We start from the raw sequence: 27,911 nt of genomic DNA, 5'->3' as shown, positions 1-27,911 counted from the left end.
GGTGAATCTATAAGATGAAGTATCGGAGAGTGGGGATGCATGCATGCTAAACTTTAATGACGCATTGTGTCATAATGCACGACATGACAAATCATTTGTTGGACGGCGTGATGGCGTGGCTCATGTTACATGACATGACATCATGTATCAGATTACTTTACGTGACACGATGCAATGTATTTCCTGATATGGGTACTAACACTAACAAGTAAGAGGTTGTGAATTACATGCATTTGAAGCTGCCATATAAGTCGAAAAGCTAGTTCTCTTTTACATTCCTAACTCTGCCCAGGACTTGCCTCTTTTGTGCTGTGAAAGGAGCATATTTAATTCTGATAACATGTATAGTGTAATTAAAATGAAGTGCTACTCTAGATGACCTTCCGTGTTGCAGGTGGTGGAGACGTCCGCTGTGTGGTCGACCAGGCGGCCGACGACGGCAATGGCGTCGCTTCCAGTCCAGGTAAGCTGCCACAACACCGTGCCTTACGTAAGGGAGTTACGCACGCGACTTGGCAATCGTAAAGAGCAGGTTGGGGCCTAGAAATCTCACAGGTAGCGACACTGCTATTATCATTCACTCGTATGAAATTACGGTAGAGGGCAACAACCACACACACTTTGCCCTTGCGTGACTGTGTGTGGAGGTTATTTTACTCCTGGAACGTGTAAAAATAGTTAGATCAGATATCGGCGACAGGAGGACCGTATACGGACCGCGGAAGGTCGAACCTCGGACCGCCAAATACAGTCCGACGTCCAACCAAGTATCCCGGCGCCTTGTTCGCACTAGGCTAGTAATTTAGTCGAGTACTGAGTAATTTAGTAACTAAACGTGTCTGAAAAACAAAAATTTAGTCGAGTAGATTAGCAAGTCATTTAGTCGAGACGATCCACCTCATTCTATTTTTCTCGGCGAGTAGCGCCTCCCACCACGCGTCACTGCTCACTCGTTCATTTGTTAAACAAGTCCGAACCTGCCGTTTTAATCAAAGAGAGCGGAGTGGGCGGCCGGTCTTCACTTCGTTCCGTCAATCGCAGGCAGGCCGCGGAGCAATTATTCATTTGTTTTACAATTTGTGGTGTGTAAAACCTTTTCGTACATACAAACCTACATTAATAATGGGTCCTAAAAAGGCGAAAAGTGGACACTGAAAATAGATTTTTGACTGAATGGACTGAACAATATTGTTTTACGGCTTCAAGCGGTTCCAGTTTGCTTAATATGTAATAAAACTGTCGCTGTTATTAAAGGTGGCAATTTAAAGCGACAGTATGAAACAAGGAGGTGAAAACTCGAATGCCATAGCGAAGGAGGCATTCAACCGAAAGAGGAGACTCTTACGTGAAAAATTAGATAAAGGACTAAGAAAAAGGCTTGGCAATTGTTTTGTCTGGAGTGTGGCACTATATGGGACAGAAACATGGACACTGAGACGAGAGGATGAAAAAAGGTTAGAAGCATTTGAGATGTGGAGGAGAATGGAGAGAATAAGCTGTATGGAAAGAGTCAGTAATCAAAGACTATTGGAAAGTTTTGGTGAGAGAAGATGTCTGCTGAAGGTTGTAAGAGAAATAACTGGTTGGGACATTCATTGAGAAGGGAGTGCTTGCTAGCAGATGCTTTGGAAGGATTGGTTTGTGGGAGAAGACTGAGAGGAAGAAGGAGATACAAGATGATAAAAGGGAAGAGGAAATTATGCAGACCTGAAGAGGACGGCAGAGCATCGGACAGCCTGGAGAACTACCGTGTGAAAACCTGCCTTTTGGCAGAACACTATGGCGATAATGATGAAACAACTCATCAGCAATTTCACAAAAACTTTCCTCTTGGCAATGAGGCTCGTAAAGAAAAACTTCAGGTAATATAATTCTATTATATAATGTATAAATGTGATATGGAAAAACTGGTAGAAGCGGACCTCGGGGAAGATCAGTTTGGATTCCGTAGAAATGTTGGAACACGTGAGGCAATACTAACCTTACGACTTATCTTAGAAGAAAGATTAACAAAAGGCAAACCTACGTTTCTAGCATTTGTAGACTTAGAGAAAGCTTTTGACAACGTTAACTGGAATACTCTCTTTCAAATTCTGAAGTTGACAGGGGTAAAATACACGGAGCGAAAGGCTATTTACAATTTGTACAGAAACCAGATGGCAGTTATAAGAGTCGAGGGGCATGAAAGGGAAGCAGTGGTTGGGAAAGGGGTGAGACAGGGTTGTAGTCTCTCCCCGATGTTATTTAATCTGTATATTGAGGAAGCAGTAAAGGAAACAAAAGAAAAATTCGGAGTAGGTATTAAAATTCATGGAGAAGAAGTAAAAACTTTGAGGTTCGCCGATGACATTGTAATTCTGTCAGAGACAGCAAAGGACTTGGAAGAGCAGTTGAACGGAATGGACAGTGTCTTGAAAGGAGGATATAAGATGAACATCAACAAAAGCAAAACGAGGATAATGGAATGAAGTCAAATTAAATCGGGTGATGCTAAGGGGATTAGATTAGGAAATGAGACACTTAAAGTAGTAAAGGAGTTTTGCTATTTAGTAGAGAGGATATAAAATGTAGACTGGCAATGGCAAGGAAATCGTTTCTGAAGAAGAGAAATTTGTTAACATCGAGTATAGATTTAAATGTCAGGAAGTCGTTTCTGAAAGTATTTGTATGGAGTGTAGCCATTTATGGAAGTGAAACATGGATGATAACCAGTTTGGACAAGAAGAGAATAGAAGCTTTCGAAATGTGGTGCTACAGAAGAATGCTGAAGATAAGGTGGGTAGATCACATAACTAATGAGGAGGTATTGAATAGGATTGGGGAGAAGAGAAGTTTGTGGCACAACTTGACTAGAAGAAGGGACCGGTTGGTAGGACATGTTTTGAGGCATCAAGGGATCATAAATTTAGCATTGGAGGGCAGCGTGGAGGGTAAAAATCGTAGAGGGAGACCAAGAGATCAATACACTAAGCAGATTCAGAAGGATGTAGGTTGCAGTAGGTACTGGGAGATGAAGAAGCTTGCACAGGATAGAGTAGCATGGAGAGCTTCATCAAACCAGTCTCAGGACTGAAGACCACAACAACAACAACAAATGTGATATGTACAACTGCTTTGTAAACTTATCACGATAAAATTTAAATTACGGGAATATCTCACTTCTTACGAAAAAAGCACGAAATTGCTGGTTCGCTGCATGAGTGAGCAAGAAAAATCGGCAGAAGTAGCGTTATGTGTGCTGGACACTTAGTAAACACCAAAAACACTTTTCAGATTCTGAAATAATGAAAGAATGTATGTTGGAAGTAGCCTCGGCACTTTCTGGAGAAAAAAAAGGATGTTGTCGCTGCAATTCAAAGTATCCCAATGTCGGCAAGATGTAATACAAGAAGAACGGAAATTTTAACTACTGATATTAAAAGCTCTCTGCTTGAACTTTTGGAAAAGGCACCACGCTACGCCATTGCACTTGACGAATCATGTGACATTGTTGATAATGAACAAATATCTATTTTCGTGAGATTTTTCGACATTGAAAATAAGATATTCAGGGAAGAATTGCTCCCAATATTGCCTTTGAAAGGTAACACTCGAGGAGAAGATTTATTCAAAGCTGTTGACGAATTTATTAATAATTCCAACATTCGTTATGATAACAGCGCCCCAGCGACGATTGGCAAAGAAAAAGGTGTAGCAAAGAAAATCAGGGATCAGAATCCAGGTCTAATATCGTATCTGAGTATAATTCATCGGACTGGCCTTCGTGGAAAACTCAGTGCTACACTGAAAGAAGTAATGGACAGCTTGGTGCAGCTGATTAATTTTATGAGATCTCATTCTTCTCTTCAACACCGAAAGTTCAAGAAGTTTCTTTCAGAATGTGATGCAGCGTATTCTGACTTACTGCAATACACCAATGTTCGTTGGTTAAGTACAGGTCAAGTTGTTGAACGTTTGTGGCTAATAAAGGAAGAAGTAACCTCCTCCTTGCATATCTTGGATACGCAGGGAGAAAAAAAAACATAACAAACGAGCGCAATATGCTAGCCGTGGCTTTTCTGAAGGATATTCTGAAATATTTAAATGCGCTCAGCATAGAGTTACGAGGGAATGGGAAATTAATATGTGATCTGATACAAAGCGTGTCTGCTTTTCCTCGTAAGCTGGATATTTTTGAGAAAGATATTGCAAGGCACGAAGTTATTCATTTCCCAACAATTCTTGAGTATAAAAAAGAAAACTCTGAAAACGACATTGCAGTGTTTGTAAGATTTCTGTCCGATCTAAGGGACGAATTTGCTACAAGATTTCAAGACTCCCCAGAAATTGGAAAGCTGTCTCAGTTCCTAAAATTTCCTTATGACGTTGATGAATCGGCAGAATGGACTGATGTGGCTGCTAAGTTGTTGAGCGTTTCAAAGTCTTCACTTCAAGTGGAGATAATCGACTTGCAAGAAGATATTTCTTTGCAAATGTATAAAACTGTATCCACTGAAGAATTTTGAGGTAAACATGTTTCAGAAAAATATGAAAATTGTAAGGAAGTAGCTCTCAATCTCGTCACTATGTTTGGTTCGACATATATATTCGAATCGTCGATCACGAAAATGAATTTTTCGAAGAACACATATCGCCCACCTCGAAGACATACTTGGCATTTGCTATACCCCTCTTACACCGAACTTTAAAAAACTGGCTCAAGACCGTCGATGTAATTTCTCGCATTGAATATATTACAATATTAACTGAGAACTACTTGTTTTTACTTGGTTTACCCTTTTTTTGGAAACTAACTCGACTTGAAAACCAAATAAAAAACAGTACCTTTTAATTATTAGTTTTTTCTGCACCTACATAAAAATTTTTACACCGAATCCGGAACACACTGAAAACTACTTGCCGACCCTGGGTTAGAGTGTCGAAGCGTGTCACTTAGTGAGCGAGAATCTACACCCGTCAGACTTGTTACAAGGTTGTGACTGCTCTCGGATGCGAAATGAATAGGGTGGTAAAATTTCGTCATGGCTGGCCTCTAATTTTTGAAAAAGAGGCACGATTATTGAGACCCGCCTTGTCGGTCACGCAGTTAATAGAAACGGCTCTCCTACTGGTGTTGGGAGAAGAACATCAGCTGTGGCTCAAAGCGGCAGCTGCCGGCGATTAAACAAGGGCTTTTCAGCATCTCAGATAACATCTCACAGGTACACACATCTGGAGGAAGCTGTATTTATGATAAATATGAACACAGTTCCAGACTGTGTCTTAATGAAGAGATTACTAGCGTACGGAACATCACACGAGCTTTCTGACTGGATGAGATTCCGTCTTGAGCAATTTTTAATTATGTAGCAAAACATGCTCAAAACAGGTATATGAGAAAAAGCTGAAATCGCTAAAATTTAACGAAGCTTCAGGACCCAACGGAATCTTTATCAGATACCATACCAGATTTCCGTCTTTTTTTTCTCTCTCTCCCTTTCTCCAACGGTATCACCTCAGAGTAGCACTTACAACCTACATCCTCTATTAATTGCTGGATGTATTCCAATCTCTGCCTACCTCTGCAGTTTTTTTACAGTTCCCTCCAGTACCATGGAAATTATTCCTCGATATCTTAACAGATGTCCTACCATCCTGTCTCTTCTTGCCAGTGTTTTCCATGTATTCCTTCCCTCCCCGATTCAGTAAAAAAAAAACCTCATTCCGTACCGTATGCGTCCATCTAATTTTCAACATCCTTCTCAATATGCTTCGATTCCCTTCTGTTCCGGTTTTCCACAGTCTTTGTGTAACTGCCATATAATGCTGCTCAAAACGTACATTCTCAGGAATTTAGTCCTCAACTCAAGACCTGCGTTCTAAACTGGTAGACGTCTCTTGGCCAGGTATACCATTTTTCCCAGTGCTTCTCTGTTTTTGATGTCCTCATTGCTCCGTCTATCATGAGTTATTTTGCTATGGAGGTAGTAGAATTCCTGAACTTCGTCTACTTGATCCTCAATTCTGGTAAGTTTCTCGTTGTTGTCAGTTCTGTCGCTTCTCATTACCTTCGTCTTTCTCCGAATGACTCTCAGTTCATAGTCTGTATTCATTAGACTGTTTTTTCTATTCAACAAGTCATGCAGTTATTTTTCATTTCCACTGAGGATAACAATGACATCAGCGATGCTTATAACTGACGTCCTTTCATCAAGAATTTTAATCCCATTCTTGAAACTTTCTTTTATTTTCGTCATTACTTCTTCGATGTGTAGATTGAGCAATAGGAGTGGAAGGCTGTATCCTTGTCTTACACTATATCTAATGCGAGCATTTCGTTCTTGGTCTTCCAGTTTTACTGTTCCCTCATGTGTATCCCTCTTAACAGAGGGGAATCCTCGGACTTAAAAGTATGTTCGGGCATTCCTCAATGCAATGTAGGAGCATTATTGATCACTATATATGTGAATGACCTAGTGGATGACGTAATCTCACGCCTTTCCTGATAAGTGACGAAGTTGTGACAGTCCTGCCTGTTAATTAGTGCGCCTGACCTTGCAAGATAAGGGAACAGTGTTAATAGGACTTGGCGATTGTTAGTCGGAGCTCGTAGCCTCTCCTCACTGAAACAGAAACCGAGTCAATACAACATGTGTGACGGCTGCGCTAGAAAACCTACCGTAGTGGCAAGATTAAAACCAATTTCCCCTAACAGTCCTCCTGTAAAATTACTGTCGCTTGTGGCTACAGGCCGTCAACACGTTACTATATACGCTGAATATCACAGTTCAGCAGCCAAGCATCGTAGACCCATCACTGGAAACTCAGCAATAAGATAGGCAAAGTATAGGTTTATTCGTAATTCCGACGCCGAACGTACAATTTGGTCGAAGTAAGAGGACGTGGTGAAAGGAAATGCCTCCGAATTTTTTAAGTGAAAACTCTCAAAACGTTTTAAAAAATGACAAATGTTGTTGTTGTTGTTGTTGTTGTTGTTGTTGTGGGCTTCAGTCCAGAGACTGGTTTCATGTAGCTCTCCAGGCTACTCTATCCTCTGCAAGTTTCTTCATCTCCCAGTACCTACTGCAACCTACATCCTTCTGAATCTGTTTAGTGTATTCATCTCTTGGTCTCCCTCTACGATTTTTACCCTCCACCCTGCCCTCCAATACTAAATTGGTGATCCCTCTATGTCTCAGAACATGTCCTACCAACCGATCCCTTCTTCTAGTCAAGTTGTGCCACAAACTCCTCTACTCTAGAATTCTATTCAATACCTCCTCATTAGTTATATGGTCTACCCATCTAATCTTCAGCTTTCTTCTGTAGCACCACATTTCAAACCCTCTATTCTCTTCTTGTCCAAACTATTTATCGTCCACGTTTCACTTCCACACATGGCTACACTCCATACAAATACTTTCAGAAACGACTTCCTACAACTTAAATCTATACTCGATGTTAACAAATTTCTCTTCTTCAGAAACGATTTCCTTGACATTGCCAGTCTACATTTTATATCCTCTCTACTTCGACCATCATCAGTTATTTTGCTCCCCAAATAGCAAAACTCCTTTACTACTTTAAGTGTCTCATTTCCGAATCTAATTCCCGCAGCATCACCCGATTTAATTCGACTACATTCCATTATCCTTCTTTTGCTTCTGTTGATATTCATCTTATCTCCTCCTTTCAAGACACTATCCATTCCGTTCAACTGCTCTTCCAAGTCTTTTGCTGTCTCTGACAGAATTACAGTGTCATCGGCGAACCTCAAAGTTTTCATTTCTTCTCCATGGATTTTAATTCCTACTCCGAATTTTTCTTTTGTTTCCTTCACTGCATGCTCAATATACAGATTGAATAACATCGGGGAGAGGCTACAACCCTGTCTCACTCCCTTCCCAACCGCTGCTTCCCTTTCATGCCCCTCGACTTTTATAACTGCCATCTGGTTGCTGTACAATTTGTAAATAGCCTTTCGCCCCCTGTATTTTACCCCTGCCACCTTCAGAATTTGAAAGAGAGTATTCCAGACAACATTGTCAAAAGCTTTCTCTAAGTCTACAAATGTTAGAAACGTAGCTTTGTCTTTCCTTCATCTATTTTCTAAGATAAATCGTACGGTCAGTATTGCCTCCCGTGATCCTATATTCCTTCGCAATCCAAACTGATCTCCCCCGAGGTCGGCTTCTACAAGTGTTTACATTCATCTCTAAAGAATTCGCGTTAGTATTTTGCAGCCGTGGCTTATTAAACTGATAGTCCGGTAATTTTCATATCTGTCAACACCTGCTTTCTTTGGGATTGGAATTATTATATTCTTCTTGAAGTCTGAGGGTATTTCTCCTGTCTCATAAATCTTGCTCACAAGATGATAGAGTTTTGTTAGGCCTGGCTGTCCCAAGGCCGTCAGTAGTTCTAATGGAATGTTGTCTACTCCCGGAGCCTTGTTTCAACTCAGGTCTTTCAGTGCTCTGTCAAACTCTTCACGCAGTATCATATCTCCCATTTCATCTTCATCTACCTCCTCTTCCATTTCTATAATATTGTCCTCGAGAACATCTCTCTTGTATAGACCCTCAATATAGTCCTTCCACCTTTATGCTTTCCTTTCTTTGCTTAGAACTGGGTTTCCATCTGAGCTCTTTATATTCATGCAAGTGGTTCTCTTTTCTCCAAAGGTCTCTTTAATTTTCCTGTAGGCGGTATCCATCTTACCTCTAGTGAGATAAGCCTCTACATCCTTACATTTGTCCTCTAGCCATCCTTGCTTAGCCATTTTGCACTTCCTGTCGATCTCATTTTTGAGAAGTTTGTATTCCTTTTTGCCTGCTTCATTTACTGCATTTTTATATTTTCTCCTTTCATCAATTAAATTCAATATCTCTTCTGTTACCGAAGGATTTCTATTAGTCCTCGTCTTTTTACCTACTTGATCCTCTTCTGCCTTCACTGTTTCATCTCTCAAAACTTGTAATGTTATTGCATTAAGTTGTTCTGAAGGCGGTGCTGATGTTCAAGACCATAAAAGTGGGCTAAAAGCTGTGAGCGACCTGAGGAAGTTAACCTTGCATTACTGCACAACTGTTTTCAAGGTATCCAGCCTAGCTTACCAAATTCCCAACCAGACTAACATTAATTATAATCTTTTAGTACTCGTCTTACGATAACCGGTGATATACACTCCTGGAAATTGAAATAAGAACACCGTGAATTCATTGTCCCAGGAAGGGGAAACTTTATTGACACATTCCTGGGGTCAGATACATCACATGATCACACTGACAGAACCACAGGCACATAGACACAGGCAACAGAGCATGCACAATGTCGGCACTAGTACAGTGTATATCCACCTTTCGCAGCAATGCAGGCTGCTATTCTCCCATGGAGACGATCGTACAGATGCTGGATGTAGTCCTGTGGAACGGCTTGCCATGCCATTTCCACCTGGCGCCTCAGTTGGACCAGCGTTCGTGCTGGACGTGCAGACCGCGTGAGACGACGCTTCATCCAGTCCCAAACATGCTCAATGGGGGACAGATCCGGAGATCTTGCTGGCCAGGGTAGTTGACTTACACCTTCTAGAGCACGTTGGGTGGCACGGGATACATGCGGACGTGCATTGTCCTGTTGGAACAGCAAGTTCCCTTGCCGGTCTAGGAATGGTAGAACGATGGGTTCGATGACGGTTTGGATGTACCGTGCACTATTCAGTGTCCCCTCGACGATCACCAGTGGTGTACGGCCAGTGTAGGAGATCGCTCCCCACACCATGATGCCGGGTGTTGGCCCTGTGTGCCTCGGTCGTATGCAGTCCTGATTGTGGCGCTCACCTGCACGGCGCCAAACACGCATACGACCATCATTGGCACCGAGGCAGAAGCGACTCTCATCGCTGAAGACGACACGTCTCCATTCGTCCCTCCATTCACGCCTGTCGCGACACCACTGGAGGCGGGCTGCACGATGTTGGGGCGTGAGCGGAAGACGGCCTAACGGTGTGCGGGACCGTAGCCCAGCTTCATGGAGACGGTTGCGAATGGTCCTCGTCGATACCCCAGGAGCAACAGTGTCCCTAATTTGCTGGGAAGTGGCGGTGCGGTCCCCTACAGCACTGCGTAGGATCCTACGGTCTTGGCGTGCATCCGTGCGTCGCTGCGGTCCGGTCCCAGGTCGACGGGCACGTGCACCTTCCGCCGACCACTGGCGACAACATCGATGTACTGTGGAGACCTCACGCCCCACGTGTTGAGCAATTCGGCGGTACGTCCACCCGGCCTCCCGCATGCCCACTATACGCCCTCGCTCAAAGTCCGTCAACTGCACATACGGTTCACGTCCACGCTGTCGCGGCATGCTACCAGTGTTAAAGACTGCGATGGAGCTCCGTATGCCACGGCAAACTGGCTGACACTGACGGCGGCGGTGCACAAATGCTGCGCAGCTAGCGCCATTCGACGGCCAACACCGCGGTTCCTGGTGTGTCCGCTGTGCCGTGCGTGTGATCATTGCTTGTACAGCCCTCTCGCAGTGTCCGGAGCAAGTATGGTGGGTCTGACACACCGGTGTCAATGTGTTCTTTTTTCCATTTCCAGGAGTATATATATATATATATATATATATATATATATATATATATATATATATATATAAAGACAATTTATATAAAAAGAAATAAATCAGTTTATATTTGGACATTTATTTTAACATTGATCATTGTTCCGTTAAAATTTCAGCATATCAAACTTGATTCATAACTAAACTGGTGCCTTATTTAGGATTGTGTAAATGTGAGTTTGTAATCGTACGGAACACATCAAATATGGAGCCAAGATTGGGAGACTGCATACAACACTGCATTCATAAAATAACACACGAAGAACGTTGAAACATATGCAAGAGGAAATTAAGCACAACCCACCGATTCAATTACCACCCAAAAAAGTTACGTTCGTAGCGCAATCCTGTCCGTCATGTAATTACCACACACTGATATACTAAATTCATACTAACTCTCTGTGAAATCTTCCCGAAAAGAATAGCTGAGGGCTACTTTGATGATTACACCACATGCTTCACGTGGTCAACTTGGTTTACACAAAGAGTGTAACTCCACAATAATGATGATAATTAAAATAAATTAGATCGAAAAGCAATTTACAAAAGAAAAACCTCGAACTGGTTACTATCGTCTTACTATTAACCTGATGGGTCAAACAATTGTATAAGCACGTGGTACTGGTCTCACAAAGTACACCCCACGTGTGTTGAACATAAAGAAAAGTTGCTATGTTGAAAAATATTGTCAAGACGAGACGTTATAATCTCACGCACATTAGCATTTAATATTGATGACCTTAGTTAGAGTTACTGATCAACACGTGGTTCCACTTTACTCACAAAGTAGTGACAAAGCAACTACTGGAAGAGATTCTGAACTTCACACTCGAAATACAATGCGTTGCAATTTAAGATAACATTAGATATTTTAGATCCAAACCTGAAATAAAGGTGATTAAATTTTCAGTTAGGCTGAACTTAAGAAATCCATTGTCCTACGGACTTAGCAGAGACGCGCTTAGCCGGAGATCTTACCACTTCAGACGCTCGCCACGGACAGACTGACCTGGGCTCCTACCGAACGTGCTTAACAGATACAAACGGAAGTGACCAGAGACGCAGCTTCCTACACCAACATGACAACGGACGGACAGGACCACACTAAGAATAGAAACCTCTTTGCTTTTAGAAAGCGTAGCTACCTGTTCCGACGTTGGTCCTACTGTTCTCTAGCATACAGGTTTGTCTGCTACCATCAAGCATGCAACTAGAAACACATTTGCTCATTCATCCTCTCACACAGAAGGGAAGGGGGATGACAGTATCTTATCATATACAGTATATAAAAGAAAGTGGATGTAGGTTCCGTATGAGACTGTGTGACATGAATTACATATAAGAATTACATATAAACTGTGCTTTAAAGTGTAGTAGTGTGACAGATTGTTCTTGTTTATGTGTAAAAGTAACACGTTTCACTGCTCAGTCTCCTCACAGATAGTCAGAAACACCACAGTAAATTTAGAATTTATGCCGTAAATGACAACAGTTTTAAGAAATTAACATGAAAGGAATTCAACAGAGACCTTTCAAGCTACCCATTCTTCTTCTAATGTATTTCTTTCCCCCATTCTTGTCAATCGTTCCCTAATGCTCTCCCTGAAGCTCTCTACAACCTCTGGTTCTTTCAATTTATCCAGGTCCCATCTCCTTAAATTCCCACCTTTTTGCAATTTCTTCAGTTTTAATCTACAGTTCATAAGCAATTGATTGTGGTCAGAGTCCACATCTGCCCCTGGAAATGTCTTACAATTTAAAACCTGGTTCCTGAATCTCTGTCTTACCATTATATAATCTATCTGATACCTTCTAGTATCTCCAGGATTCTTCCAGGTATACAACCTTCTTTTATGATTCTTGAACCAAGTGTTAGCTATGATTAGGTTATGCTCTGTGCAAAATTCTACAAGGCGGCTTCCTCTTTCATTTCTTCCCCCCAATCCATATTCACCTACTATGTTTCCTTCTCTCCCTTTTCCTACTGACGAATTCCAGTCACCCATGACTATTAAATTTTCGTCTCCCTTCACTACCTGAATAATTTCTTTTATCTCGTCATACATTTCATCAATTTCTTCATCATCTGCAGAGCTAGTTGGCATATAAACTTGTACTACTGTAGTAGGCATGGGCTTCGTGTCTATCTTGGCCACAATAATGCGTTCACTATGCCGTTTGTAGTAGATTACCCGCATTCCTATTTTCCTATTCATTATTAAACCTACTCCTGCATTACCCCTATTACATTTTGTATTTATAACCCTGTATTCTCATGACCAGAAGTTTTGTTCCTCCTGCCACTGAACGTTACTAATTCCCACTATATCTGACTTTAACCTATCCATTTCCCTTTTTAAATTTTCACCTACCTGCCCGATTAAGGGATCTGACATTCCACGCTCCGATCCGTAGAATGCCAGTTTTCTTTCTCCTGATATCGGCATCCTCTTGAATAGTCCCCGCCTGGAGATGCGAATGGGGGACTATTTTACCTCCGGAATATTTTAGCCAAGAGGACGCCATCATCATTTAATCATACAGTAAAGCTGCATGTCCTCGGGGAAAATTACGGCTGTTGTTTCCCCTTCTTTCAGCCGTCCACAGTACCAGCACAGCAAGGCCGTTTTGGTTAGTGTTACAAGGCCAGATCAGTCAATCATCCAGACTGTTGCCCCTGCAACTACTGAAAAGGCTGCTGCCCCTCTTCAAGAACCACACGTTTGTCTGGCCTCTCAACAGATACCCCTCCGTTGTGGTTGCACCTACGGTACGGCCATCTGTATCGCTGAGGCACGCAAGCTTCCTCGCCAACGGCGAGGTCTATGGCTCATGGGGGGAGGACAAATGTTATTAACACTCAATAAATTTATTCTTCGTGAGAACACATTTGCAGCACTCTGCCGCTAGAAGTCTCCGAAGCGTAGCGTGTAACATGGCAATGTGTAACGTAATTACACACATAAAAAAAATTTAGCCTCACCGCAGTTCCCTAACCTCCTGAAGATAGACTTTGACTGTGGATATTGTATGACAGACACAGTCCCTCTGACTGTTCAGAGATGTCACTAAACCTGCCCAAAGACTTAAACAACCACGCACGAGCAGCGCCCATTAGACAGAGGGGCTCCGGCAGCTGATCAGTTTCAGTCACTCCACCAGCAAGGAGGTACACGGCTCGTGTTGTCTGTAGTTCAGCCATGCCTAGACGGTCAGTACCGCGGTTCGATCGCGTCCGCATTGTTATTTTTGTGCCAGGAAGAGCTCTCGACAAGGGAAGTGTCCAGGCATCTCGGAGTGAACCAAAGCGATGTTGTTCGGACATGGAGGAGACACAGAGAGACAGGAACTGTCGATCACATGCCTCGCTCAGCCCACCAAAGGGCTACTACTGCAGTGGATGACCGCTACCTGCGGATTGTGGCTCAGAGGAACCCTGACAGCGACGCCACCATGTTGAATTACGCTTTTTGTGCAGCCACAGGACGTCGTGTTACGACTCAAACTGTGCGCAATAGGCTGCGTGATGTGCAAATTCACTCCAGACGTCCATGGCGAGGTCCGTCTTTGCAACCAGAACAGCATGCAGCGCGGTAGAGATGAGCCCAACAACATGAAGAATGGATCGCTCAGGAATGGCATCATATTCTTTTCACCGATGAGTGTCGTATATGCGTTTAGCCACACAATCGTCGGAGACGTGTTTGGAGGCAACCCGGTCGGGCTTAACGCGTTAGACACACTGTCCAGCGATTGCAGCAAGGTGGAGGTTGCCTGCAGTTTTGGGGTGGCAATATGTGGCGCTGACGTACGCCGCTGGTTGTCATGCAAGGCGCCGTAGCGGCTGTACGATACGTGAATGCCATCCTCCGACCGATAGTGCAACCATATGGGCAGCGAATTGGCGAGGCATTCCTCTTCATGAACGACAATTCGCGTCCCCGTCGTGCACCTCTTGTGAATTACTTCCTTCAGAATAACGACATGGCTCGACTTGAATGGCCAGCATGTTCTCCGGGCATGAACCCTATCGAACATGGCTGGGATAGATTGAGAAGGGCTGTTTATGGCCGACGTGACCCACCAGCCACTCTGAGTGATCTACGCCCAATCGCCCTTGAGGTGTGGGACAATCAGGACCACCAATGCCTTGATGAACTTGTGGTTATATGTCACGACAAATACAGGCATGCGTCAATGCAAGAGGACGTGCTACTGGGTACTGGAGGTACCGGTGTGTACAGCAATCTGGACCACCACCTCTGATGGTTTCGCTGTATGGTGATACAATATACAATGTGTGGTTTTCATGAGCAATAAAAAGGGCGGAAATGATGTTTATATTGATCTCTATTCCAATTTTCTGTACAAGTTCCGGAACTCTCGGAACCGAAATGATGCAAAACATTTTTTTTATGTGTGTACATCGATGAGTGAGAAACATCATGTTGTAATCGAGATTCGCGTACGAAGAGTTGCTCCACACATGGAGCATCATCTCCATCAGCAGGACAGTGCTAGGCCACACACAGGCGCTTTGACATCTCTGAAAATCCAACGCTGTTGGTTCGCTGTCATCGATTATGTTCCGTACAGTCCCCACTTGGCCCCAACGGATTTTCATGTGCTTCCAAAACTTAAATAGCACGTATATGCCTCCATATTAACCCTAATTTCTCGTATCTTCGTGGTTTTTACGCATAGTATTATGATGGCAACAGCAGAATCATTCGGCAGTCAACTTATATTGCCGGTTCTCTAAATTTCTCTCAGTTGTGTTCGTTCAGGGGTTGAGGACTCACATTTGAGCTCTCGAACCATCTGTATTGGACCCCGCCTCTGAACTACTTCGATGTCTTCCTTTAATCCGACTTGGTTCGGATCCCAAACACTCGAGTGTACACGAGACTAGGTCGCTCCAGCTTCTTATATGCGATCTCCTTTACAAATGTACCATACTGTTGTGTACATAGTTCCACGTAGTCAGCGCGTACACAACTTTCCCACCAGAGCGCGCCCCGCTAAGCACAACAGCGCAGGCGCAGCGCTCGTCCGTCTCCGGACTACGAGATGGCGGTGCCATAGAGACGGACCAAATTCTGCTTCCGCCGATCCGCGTGTTAATATGTAACGCAGCCTATGAGATTGCTGCTAACGTAGAACCTTTCCTCCTTGCGGATCACACTCGCGCAGTGATACCTGAACGCTCGAGGTATTATAACGAGTGTACAGACCTCCGATTAGTCAGTCTGCGTTAGTCTGTACCAGTCTGTACGAGTTCTACATTTGCCTGTACCAGGCTATAGTCAAGTTTCAGTCTGTGCCTAATAAGATTACCATATTCCTGTACATAGCCATGAAGATAAATGTATAGACATTTCGTCAAGTATCAGAGATATATGTGGCATTTCTATCGTCTGACCTAACGGCAGAAGATAAACACACCACAATAAGACCACAGGATTTGGGCTGGACATCATTAAAAGAAAGGCGTTTTTCATTGCGACGGAATCTTGTCACGAAATTCCAGTCCCCAACTTGCTCCTCCGAATGCGAAAATGTTTTGTTGACATCGACCTTCGAAGGGAGGAACGATCACTATGATAAAATAAGGGAAATCAGAGCTCCTACAGAAAGATATAGGTGTTCGTTCTTTCCGCGCGCTATACGAGATTGGAATAATAGAGAAGTGTGAAGGTGGTTCGATGAACCCTGTGCCAGGCACTCAAATGTGATTTGCAGAGTATCCATGTAGATGTAGATGTATTTTTAGTCTCTTATTTCCTAATGTAATTCCGTTAACATCGCCTGATCTTACTCGATTATATTCCATTACCCTTCTTTTACTATTGCTGTCTTTTCAAAACAATTCCGATTCCGTAAACAACGGAGTTTTATTTCTTGTTCCTTTAATTCCCATTCGGAATTCTTCCATGGTTCCTTTGCTGACTGCTCAGTGTACAGATTGAATAAAAATCGGGGATAAACTAAAATCCTTTCTCACTCTATTGTCAGCCACTGCTTCTCTTTCGGTTCCTTCAGTTCTTATAACTGCAGTTGGTTTCTTTACAAGTTGTAAGTAATCCTCCGCTCCTTGCATTTTATCATTGCTACCTTTAAAATTCCAGCCAACATTGTGAGAGGTCTGCTCGAAAACTACACACATAAAAAAAAGTTATGCTTCACATCGGTTCCGAGAGTTCCGGATCCTGTGCAGAAAATCGGAATAGAGATCAACATAAACATCATTTCCGCCCTTTTCATTGCTCATCAATACCACAAATTGCATGTTGTACCACCATAATGCGAGACCTTCAGAGGTGGTGGTCCAGATTGCTGTACACACCGATACCTCTAATACGCAGTAACACATCCTCTTGCATTGGTGATGCATGCCTGTGTTGGTCGTGGCATACTATCCACACTTTCATCAACCCACTGTTAGACCCGATTGTCCCACTCCCCAATGCCGCAAAGTGATTGGTTGGTCACGCCGTGATGGCCCTTTCCAATCTATCCCAGACGATAGGGTTCATGTCTCGAGAACATGCTGGCCACTCTAGTCGAGCGATATCGTTATCCTGAAAGAAGTCATTCACAACATGTGCAAGATAGGGGCACGAATTGCCGTCAATGAAGACGAATGCCTCGCCAGTATGCTGCCGTTAATGTTGCACTATTGGCCGGAGGATGACACTCACGTATCGTACAGCCGTTACGGCGCCTTCCATGACCACCAGCGGCGTACGTCGGCCCCACATAATGCCACCCCAAAACAGCAGCGAACCTCCACCTAGCTGCACTAGCTGGACAGTGTGTCTAAGGCGTTCAGCCTGACCGAGTTGTCTGGTTGAATGCACATGCGACAGTCATCGGTGAAGAGAACGTGATGCCAATCCTGAGCGGCCCATTCGACATCATGTTGGGCCCATATGCACCGCGCTGCATGGTGTCGTTGGGAGTGAAGTTTCGCATCGTGCAGCCTATTGCGCAAAGTTTGAGTCGTAACACGTCGTCCTGTGGCTGCAGAAAAAGCATTATTCAACATGGTGGCGTTGCTTTCAGGTTTCCTCCGAGCCATAATCCGTAGGCAGCGGTCATCCACTTAGGCGGCCTGAGCGAGGAATGCCATCGACAGTTCCTGTATCTCTGTATCTCCTCCATGTCTGAACATCGCTTTGGTTCAGTCCTAGACGCCTGGACGTTTCTCGAGAGCCCTTCCTGACGCAAAGCAACATTGCGGATGCGATCGAACCGCAGTATTGACCGTTTTGGCATGTTTGAACTACAGACAACACCAGCTGTGTACCTCCTTCCTGGTGGAATGACTGGAACTGATCGGCTGTCGGCCCCCCTCCGTCTAATGGGCGCTACTCATGCATCATTGTTTACATCTTAGGGCGAGTTTAGTGACATCTCTGAATAGTGAAAGGGACTGTGCCTGTGATACAATATCCACAGAAACGTCTATCTTCAGGAGTTCTGGGAACTAGGGGTGATGCAATACTTTTTTTGATGTGTGTATAAATGATATAAACGTACGTCTCCTTTTCTTCAGTCTATCGTCTGATAGATTTCGTTAAGCAGGTATTATGTAAATTGTAATATTATTCTGATGGAGCAAATGGATCATCATTTTAGTACCTATGCATCGTACGACACAGTAGTGAAGCAATAAATAAGTGGTGTTTTTTTTCATATGGTCTTCAGTGTGAGTACACCATTTAACCATAAATAATTTCACTATTTTACCATCAATAATTATACAGCGAAACCATCAACAGTTGTACTATTCAGCCATCAATAATTACAGAAAATAACATTCTTAATATAGAAACGTTACTTCAAAGTAATTAAACAATTTGCATTCACTATTAGCAAAAAGGGAAAAGTATCGTCATTTCTAATGACAGATGTAATGATTAAATATTTCTCTACAAAAAAGTTTACAAAGAGATGTGCAAGATCAATAGTGTTTTGATTGCCTGCAGAAATAGTGATCGCAACCTCTCTGTAGGTCAGTATCAAATTTAAAAATTGGTAAGAAAAATTAATCTTATCAGGCATCTTAGAAATGCCTTGTCATTCTTTATTAGAAGATTTATTAATGCTTGTATGAAATGACAATCTAAGTTTTCTTTGGTCTGAGAGAAATTGTTCTGTTTTTCTAGAATTTGGAACAAGCCAAGATTAAATGATTAATATTTCGAACGCCTGAATTAATTCGATCAGTGCAAGTGTCTGAGTATGTTGTTTGTAAGCAGTGCACATAAGCAGGGGAGTTGCCGCGATCGAATCTCATCTGTGTGATTGTGAGGGAGGTGTGCAGTGTGCTGACCTGTTACGAAACCAAGGAAAGCGGCCTGTGTGTAGTTGAATTACTTGACGTAAGTAACCTGTGAATGGTAACTGGATAACAAGGTAGGCACTCGATATAACAGCCACCTTGGTCAACTGGTCTATTCATGTGTGAGCTTTCATCGAAAGCAAATTCAATATTTGTGTGATCGAGGACAATCCGTTACTTCGTGGGCTTTGCCAATAAGTTTAGTACTCAGTTTTCCCCAGTTCATCTTCTCTATGACACTAGGGATAGTTTTTGAACGAGAAATAATAAATCCTTCTTGTCGTTATGAGTTAGAGACTACTTGACGCCCTTCATGAATGAATGAGTGAGTTAGTAAGTGAGGATACCAGAAAACAGGACGCCGTGTGACATGACATGTTTTCCTTGCAGATTCGCCCCACAACGAGTCCAGCCATGGCGTGGCAGACCTGGTGCGCCACTGGGGCTACGACCACGACAACGGTGAGTCAGCTCAAAACCGTCCTCACCTCTCTTCTTTTACTGATTCCAATAACTACTACTGTTCGGTGAAGACTGTTTCACGAAAAAATGAAAGGACAGTCATTCTGCTACTTGTTCTATAACGATTTCCTACAAGTAATTACGCAGCTGATACCCTCCCCCATCTGCTCAAATAGCTTGTAACGTCCGACAGCTACTTACTGTATGCAACCCTTCAAGATTCTGTGGCAAAACGTTCACCAGAACACTTCGTAATCCGTTACGATTAAAGCGCAACCTACCTTTCCATTTAACTCTAACCCTATACTAATAAGTCTCCTATATTTTCTAGTAGACAGCGTCTATCTCTATTAGAGGCTGACTGAGATCGCTGATACGGCTCATAAGCGCTCGTCAGTCACATAAAAAAATACATATAAGCCAGTCACACAAACAGATGAAATACATACAAATATTAGCTAGCTATTTCTGAGGGTATTTTTCATTTGTTGTTACAATTACAAGAAAATGCGTGTTTTTCTCACCACACTCGTTTCGCTTGATTGAAGTAAGTACTAGAACAGAGTATGTTCTGCCCCACTCAACATTGTTGGCAGATTTATTCAAGGTGTCGGATCCAAGATGGCGGCGATAGATATGGCAACATTGCAATGACGTCATGGCACGTAGTTCTGATTTTGGCGGGAAAATAGGTCAATTGGGCTACCTCCACTAACCTAACTCCCTCCCCACCCCTCTCCAGAAAATGGCGTGCACTTCAAATTCCAGCAGGACAGTGCAATACACCATTGCTGCCTCTCCTAACCTAAGAAAATGGCGGGAAAAAAAGGTCACTTCGCCTACCTCCACTAATCTAAGTCATCAGACCGCCTCCTCTTCCTAGGAACTGGCGGGAAAAGGACTCAGCCTGTGCTGGATAGGATGGACGTAAGTCTTTATTTTGTAGGCAGTCTTTATTTAAACAATTAGAGGCAGTACCTCCATTCAGTGTGTTCACCATGAGGTCTGGAGTCCAACTGACCTTGTACACAGTACTGCCACCAGAGGGTGCCATTGTCCACCCTGTGATGTAATCTGAGATTGCGGTCTGGAGGGGGAAAAATGGCAGGAACCAATAGGAACCTTTAATCCAGTCACGTGTTAGACTTCAGCCAGTAAGATGGCGGTGTCTGTTAATGAAGTTGGAGAGGGTGTAGGGCACTTCAGTAGCTCTGGAACCTTGCTCAGTCAGTCAGCCAGCAGCAGCAGCAGAAGAAGAAGAACCATGAAGCATCAACAGTAGTCACAATCCAACACAGCCCTGCAGAACAGGAAGAAACGGAAAAGTGAGTATCCCATATCACACATTTCTCTGTGGTTAGCATTATTATTATCGGTTGTTTTCGCATCTTGGTCCATATGTAATGCTCACCTTTGTTCAGCAGTAGCGCTCGTCACGTCCAAGCCAGCAGGGCATCTTGTCGAGACCTGCATCGACGTCTGGAACTGCGGCAGCAACAACCTGCAGCATATCTGAACCTGTAGCGACCACGTGGGATCCTGTAGCGCACATAGCCCACTTGCTGGAGCAGAACAAGGAGCTGTTGTCTGTCCCACTCATCGATTTGTGTGATGAGGACATGCAATCCGCCCCCAACACCTCGAACACTGCGGGTGATCCCAAACAACAGCAAGACTGGTGACAGTACTGGTCACCAACATACGACCCATCCCAGCAGAACATCCCTATGCTAGTGCAGGCTGTTCGACTGGGACGAAATATGTCATGCAGAGCACTACATCAAACACCAGATGACTGCAGATTATTATCCAACTCGTTCTCCCCCAGACATTCGCCTTACTGGTGTGACACTATATATTACAACAGTGTATGATAACTGTGCAGTATGTGTGAAATCGAGTGACAACTGTGTTTATCTAAGGCACACCTCAGTTATGAAGTTATACAATCTGGATACTGCGCTACGTCTTGCTTCGGAGAGATTGAACTGTTGGTTGCCAAGCATAGGCTCTGCATACAATGATGTTGTAAACTTCCTACGTGTGCATAGTGTACATGTTGATGCTTTGAAGCAGTACCTTTGTTTGCACATGAACCCTGAACCGAAAGAGAAACAGATTAAATGTGGGTGTGAAAAACCTAAGTACTGTGAGGCATCCATTGGCTTGAGGGAGATACGCACGGAATTTACTGCACATCAAAAAGCTTTGTTTGGGAAATACTGTACAGGTGCGAAGCAGAGGATAAAGAAAAAGTCTGATGATTTGCTTGAAATATTGCATCCTATGTATGATATTTAAATAAATAAATAATGTATGTATATATAATCTCGAACTGTGTTTCTGTTTTATTTCGTACCTCTGTCATTGTAGTAAACGTATTACACTTATTAATATCCTTATTTTGTCCATGCTACACCAGTTATTCACTTACTGAATGATCAAGTTGCTCTTCATGGGTAGTATATATATATATATATGATGTCTCTGCGTAGCCAGTATATGTCAGTTGGTTAAATGAGCTATAATGGCTACACGTACTATTACTGCCCCTTCAAGTGTGTCTTTCTATATATGTCAACCACTTGTAGGTACCTAGCACAGGTAGTATCATGGCAGGGTGGGTGAACCATCCTCATCACAAGGACTTTGTTGTTGGTGACTGGTCCCGTGAAGACGCAAAAGAAGACTTGAGGAGGAAGAAGAACAACGGAATTCTCCTTCCTGATCATATACGTGCAGTTATCGTAGGTCCATCATCATGATGCTGCTATCACACGTAGATGGAGTCCGATTTGAACATGTTTGTATATTCTAAAAAACACTGTTTCAGCCCACTATTACAGGAGATATTGTATGGCATAGATGGTGTTACATATACGCCATTCAGTGAAAGTGCTGATATCCCTCCAATTGAAAAAGCAAAGCCAAACATGGTCTTCATATGTGACGGCATTTGTGTGGAAAACCAAGACCAAATTCGAAAATATTTTTATTTCGGTCGTTATATGGGTGCTGATGTATTTTATCAAAGCTTAACATATTCAAGAATCCCGAAACAGTTGGTCGGGGATAATCCAAACCTCGTTATAGCCTTCAAACAAGGCAATCTCAATTTAAAACACATTTACCACGCACATGTAGGAACTCTCAACACTTTCCATAAAAACCCTGACATGATAGAAAATCCGGCAATATGTCACATAGCTCCGAATAAATCCTGACATTAAATTAACCAAAGTAATACGATCAACGAGTGAGCAAATGAAATACCACAGACTAACACAAAAACGCCTAATTGCATGTCATACCATCCCACCGTGAAACAGACGCAGTTCCCGGGGGAGAAACGAGAACAGAAGCCGAGAGCATGGCCGTGTAGGCTAGAAGGCCCTACGATAAGAGTGGGACAATGCGACACCCGCATCGCCAGCCGACCGCCAAGAGGTCCATCCCCCAGCCCGTGTTAAAAGGTAGAGCCCTCCACTATAGATCTTACGATAACACTAAAAGGGCCACAGCAGCTGCAAGTTTTACTGTGAGACTATACGTGTCTCTGTTACGTAGCAAACATTACAAACATTGCCCCACCACGAAAAGTATAACGTTTCTCACAGCATAGACAGAATTTTTGTAGGCGGAGCTTAACATTGAGACGCTGATTGGTCAGTTGAAAACACCGCCGAATATCTTTTTCTTAAACCAATTTCGGTAAACAGTAGTAAGGATAAGTTCGAGAGAGTTGCTACACAGTCGGCGAGGTGTGTGGAGCTGCGCCGCCAGCCGACCCTGACACTCCCTAACCACCGACAATGTAATGAACGCACGCGATGCCGCATAAGAACGCATAAGGCTTCACTCAGAACTGCAGAAGTCTCATCTGTTACATCCCCTTTTTACGTAATACTAGTGTCGATCGTCAATTAAACTTCGTGGTATTCACATTTGTTACTTGAAGTTATAATCTGAAACGCGATGATTTTTCTGTGGTCTGGCATCTCCTTACCAGCAACAGGTCCCAGGTTCGAACTAGTCAATTCCCTAAAAAACACGGTCAGAGCGTCGCTGTGCGAAAGTGGTAGGGAGACACGACTTAGAACAGACACCACGCAAAATGTTAGAGTACTGATTGCTGGAATCATTCACAGTATAGGTTTCTCGTTATTTATAAAACAAGAAAACTGTATGATAGTGGGTGTGGTGTCACCGCCAGACAGCACACTTGCTAGGTGGTAGCCTTTAAATCGGCCGCGGTCCGTTAGTATACGTCGGACCCGCGTGTCGCCACTGTCAGTGATAGCAGACCGAGCGCCGCCACACGGCAGGTCTAGAGAGACGTACTGGCACTCGCCCCAGTTGTACAGCAGACTTTGCTAGCGAAGCCACACTGACAAATACGCTCTCATTTGCCGAGACGATAGTTAGCATAGCCTTCAGCTAAGTCATTGGCTACGACCTAACAAGGCGCCTTAGCTTTGATAATTAATATTTTGAAGCATGTATCATCAAGAGCGATGTTCTACAATTGTGGATTAAAGTTAAGTATTATATCAACTACGTACTTTATTTGCAATTCTCAAGATATTGTCCTGTTCCAGACCTCACGCCAGTCTGCGTGTAATTAAACGCGTGCATTTCGGCCTCCTCTAGCAACACGGTGTTGGCTCTTCTGCCAACACAGCAGTGGGTACAGGCGAAACTTTAAAGAGTTTCTGCATTGTAAGACATATCGCTACATCAGTATACGCTGGACCTTGGTCAAATTCGCGCGCATGTCTAGCTATCAACCCGAGAGAATGGGTGTACACAGACAGAACATTCGTCTGTACATGGATGCGAAAATTCAGGCTATTGTGCACAAAGTTGGAGGTATGCGCAGGGAACTAGAGACATATTATCAGACTCTTTTGAGAATGGTGAATGTGTTACATGAGTTGGTTAATGAAGTCGTTAAGAAGGTAACCGACTTAACTGAAAAGGTCGAGGCTGTTGAGGGGAAAAAGGATGTAGAGTTCCTTGTTGTTGAGAAGGGGAGCAGGCACATAAGAGGAAGAGGAAGAGAATGGAAGGGGCCAACTACAATATGCTTGTCTTGCTCATCTGACTTGCTTTTCTTCTCCAGGCCATAAACATGAACCGATAGGCCGGTATTCTGTGCCTCAAATTTAAGTATGTCCTGGATCTTGACGGGGAACTCTGTACCATAAAAGTTATAACACAAATGAATATTATGGTATGTACTGTGTAAGGGGTCTGTAGGCCCTTACTATAAATTTGCACTCGGCACAGGTCGATAGGGCGGACAATCGATTGTGTCGTGTTGCGAGAGCGAGTGTGGAGTTGAGCGTGTGCCATGTTGCGGGTAGAGGTGTGTGGAGGCCAGTTGTTGTAATGCAAGGCTTTGACGGAGAAGGGAGTCGCCATCGCCGTGGTTAGACCCCTTTGTACTAGAAATAATACCGGGAAAGTGAAGAAGTATAATTACGGAAGTGGTCAGTGACATTTCTAGTGCCAATATTTTGGTTTCGCGTCTACCGTGCCGGCATCACCTTGGATTGCAGTGTTGGGTTGCAGTGTTGGGTTGCAGTGTTGGGTTGCAGTGTTGGGTTGCAGTGTTGGGTTGCAGTGTTGGGTTGCAGTGTTGGGTTGCAGTGTTGGGTTGCAGTGTTGGGTTGCAGTGTTGGGTTGCAGTGTTGGATTGCAGTGTTGGATTGCAGTGTTGGATTAGCATGTGATGATAATGGAAAATGAAGAAGCCTGTGCTGAGATTAGCCATAATTAGATATGTATGACGAAGGCAGTGGCTGTCTCCTCCTTTTTTGTGTTTTTAAGACGAATATAGGTTCGTAATTAGTGAAACTGTGTTGGTGTTTTTCTTGTTACCAGACATTTTGTTATTACAGTATTGAGAAGGACGAACTGGAAAGTAACAACTTCCGTAGCAGTCAATTCCGATTGCCAGCCCCATTAGGTACACGGTCACACTAATAATAATTATTGGGCTGCTATTCGATCAGATCAGGTTGGGATAAATAAATGGAGGTGTTACAACTAGGACGCTCAGGATGATCCCTACGATCGTAATTTCTTTCACAATCCATGATTGACCATGCAAAACAAGCCTGATCGTTTCTATTTTCTAATGTTAGTTTTTCTTCTATTAGCTTTATCTCTAGGGAGCTTGATATGGCTTGACCCTGCATTTACTGGATCATAGACGTGTGTATGGATGTCCAGATGTAGTATTCAGCTGAGTGCTTCAGGTGACCGTCTGACGTCCATCACGGAAAACCGGACTAGTATAGCACTCAAGGTGGATTTACGAAACCACCCGGCGATTGATGTACTCCGTGTAATATTTTGAGTCCACCTCGTTGATGATGGTATTGAGGAGGGGCAAGTCGGTATGTGGCGAGGTGCACGGACCTTGCATATATATAGATTCCGACAAGGCTCATATGATGATGATGATGATGATGACGGAGTAGGATGTTGCAGTGTTACCGGGTCAGCGCGATGGGAAAAGCCAGGCTGCGGCAGTGGCTCCCGATGCTGTTGTAGACAGTCTGAATTGACTGTGTAAATAATGCATTCAACGTTTTTGGGGAAAAAAGGTCAAACGTTTCATGGAATGATTTGTCTAGCAGTAAGAAGTAAACTAGATTAGAGGAACATTGCTACAACTCATTTGCTGCAGATGATTTCAACAGTCATTCAAAGGCATAACAAATGTTTCTTTATCTATTTTATTTCCTTTAGACAAACCATTTCGCAAAACGCTCGACGTATTTCTTTTTCATTTTTTTTAAATTTTCAAGTATTATTCAACATCATGATCTTAAATTTAATACTTGATTTGAAGGAAGTCTTTATGACAGTTAAATATCACACCAATGTATCTTTTCATGTGCAAAATATGTAGACCTTGAAGAATGAACTCCTGGCAGTGGGATGTACCTCCACAGCTTTGGCAGGTCCCGAGCTGCCTGTATAACATCTTTAGTTGTGTCGCCCCCCCTCAACACAGGATTCCACTGTGGTTTGTGGTCCTGGTATCCTCCACGTCTCATATACTTCACTTTATTACCTTACCTATGGTGAGAGTGGGGATGGCAGGGTTGAAGCTGGAGCTGATTGAATAATCTCAGCCAGCACATGGGCTCAATTTATAAGATTGATCCATGCTGTAATAATTTTAAAAGAAAGTTTTTAGATGCTGCATGCATATATAATAATGCACACAATTTCATTCAACTTGTTTTAAAAATAGCCATGTCAATGTAGCCTCCGAGGCTACTGACATTATTCATTCCAGCCACCATGCAACCTGCATTTAAACCTCAATCCATGTGTAGATCAATCATTTACATATATTATGGCACCTGCTATGAACAGGTCCTGTTCCGACACACAGTTGTGATGAAGTTTGAGAAGAGGTGATGGGGATTTCAATTTTCTCCTGGTAAGTCGAAAGTGTCGCCATGGTGTTTGAAGTCAGTGCACTAGAGTTGATGTGCTGTATCATTAGCGCGATCATTGAAGCAAAGGAGGTATGTTCATAATACATACTTCAGAAATCTGTCATGGAATTCAATCAAAAACAACGCTCCCGGTGCAGGTGGACATGTGTAGGGCGTGGAGCTCTGATATTTTTGTAGGGTTCTGTGAATAAGAAGTAACAGAGAAGGCCTGTACGGGAAAGAACTACATACTGGTGACGACGATGTTAATGTTATTTTAGAACTAGAACCAGATATTTTGGAGAGTTAAGTCAAATGGAGCCTAGAAAATATCGCTAAAAACAGGGCTAGTGGAGGTGATATTCCAGCAGAATTGTACGGAATCATCGGAAAGAATGTAGTGGAAGCGTTTCATTCAATATGTTAGAAAATATGGATAACCCAACAGTGGCGGAAAGACTGAGAAAGCTCAGTGTTCCTTTCAGATAAGGGAATTTGTAAAGACTGTTCAAATTGCCGAACAATCCCACTTATCCAAAGTCATCTTAAAAAAAGCGTACAAAATATACATCCCTTGTTTAAAGAACTACCTGAAGCAAAGCTGGGTTTCGTAAATAAAGACGGACAAGAAATCAATTTGCCGACATCCGATATATTTTGCAGAAGGCAAGGCAATTCTAGGAAGATGTATATTTCTGTTTCACTGATTATGCTAAAACCTTTGACTGCGTCGACCACTATAAATTATGTCTTTACAGGACGGTAAATGACTGCATCGTCTGCAAACAATGTAAGAGGGCTATCGCATATAGATCATGAACAGTGCAGGGTCTGTAACAGATCCTTCGGGAACGCCGTCTGTTTCATTCGATGATTTTGCGTCAATTACTGAGTAAGAAAATCATGAATCCAGTCGCAGAACTGTTTAGGCATGCAATTTGTTACATTTTCTAACGTGAGGAGCTGAAACATGGAGATCCTCTGCCGATAGATCACACATCCGATTAGGGAATGGGTGTGTGAAAAAAATTAACGGAAAC

At 43.1% G+C, this 27,911-nt stretch overlaps 1 protein-coding gene across 1 annotated transcript in view; it reads left to right on the top strand.

The window, feature by feature from the left end:
* The first annotated feature begins 375 nt into the window (after positions 1–375).
* Positions 376–27,911, top strand: part of LOC126214987 (carbonic anhydrase 2-like) — a 92,572-nt gene continuing 65,036 nt past the window's right edge. Inside the window, exons 1-2 of the mRNA XM_049941618.1 lie at positions 376–463; positions 19,340–19,411. Coding sequence (XP_049797575.1) covers positions 376–463; positions 19,340–19,411 — 160 coding nt within the window. The remainder of the gene's footprint in view (positions 464–19,339; positions 19,412–27,911) is intronic.

The sequence above is a fragment of the Schistocerca nitens genome, chromosome 12 (genome assembly GCF_023898315.1).
Source record: "Schistocerca nitens isolate TAMUIC-IGC-003100 chromosome 12, iqSchNite1.1, whole genome shotgun sequence".
In the NCBI taxonomy this organism is placed as follows: Eukaryota; Metazoa; Arthropoda; class Insecta; order Orthoptera; family Acrididae; genus Schistocerca; species Schistocerca nitens.
The sequence above is the reverse complement of the archived record's forward strand: the minus strand, read 5'-3'. Positions and strand labels throughout refer to the sequence as shown.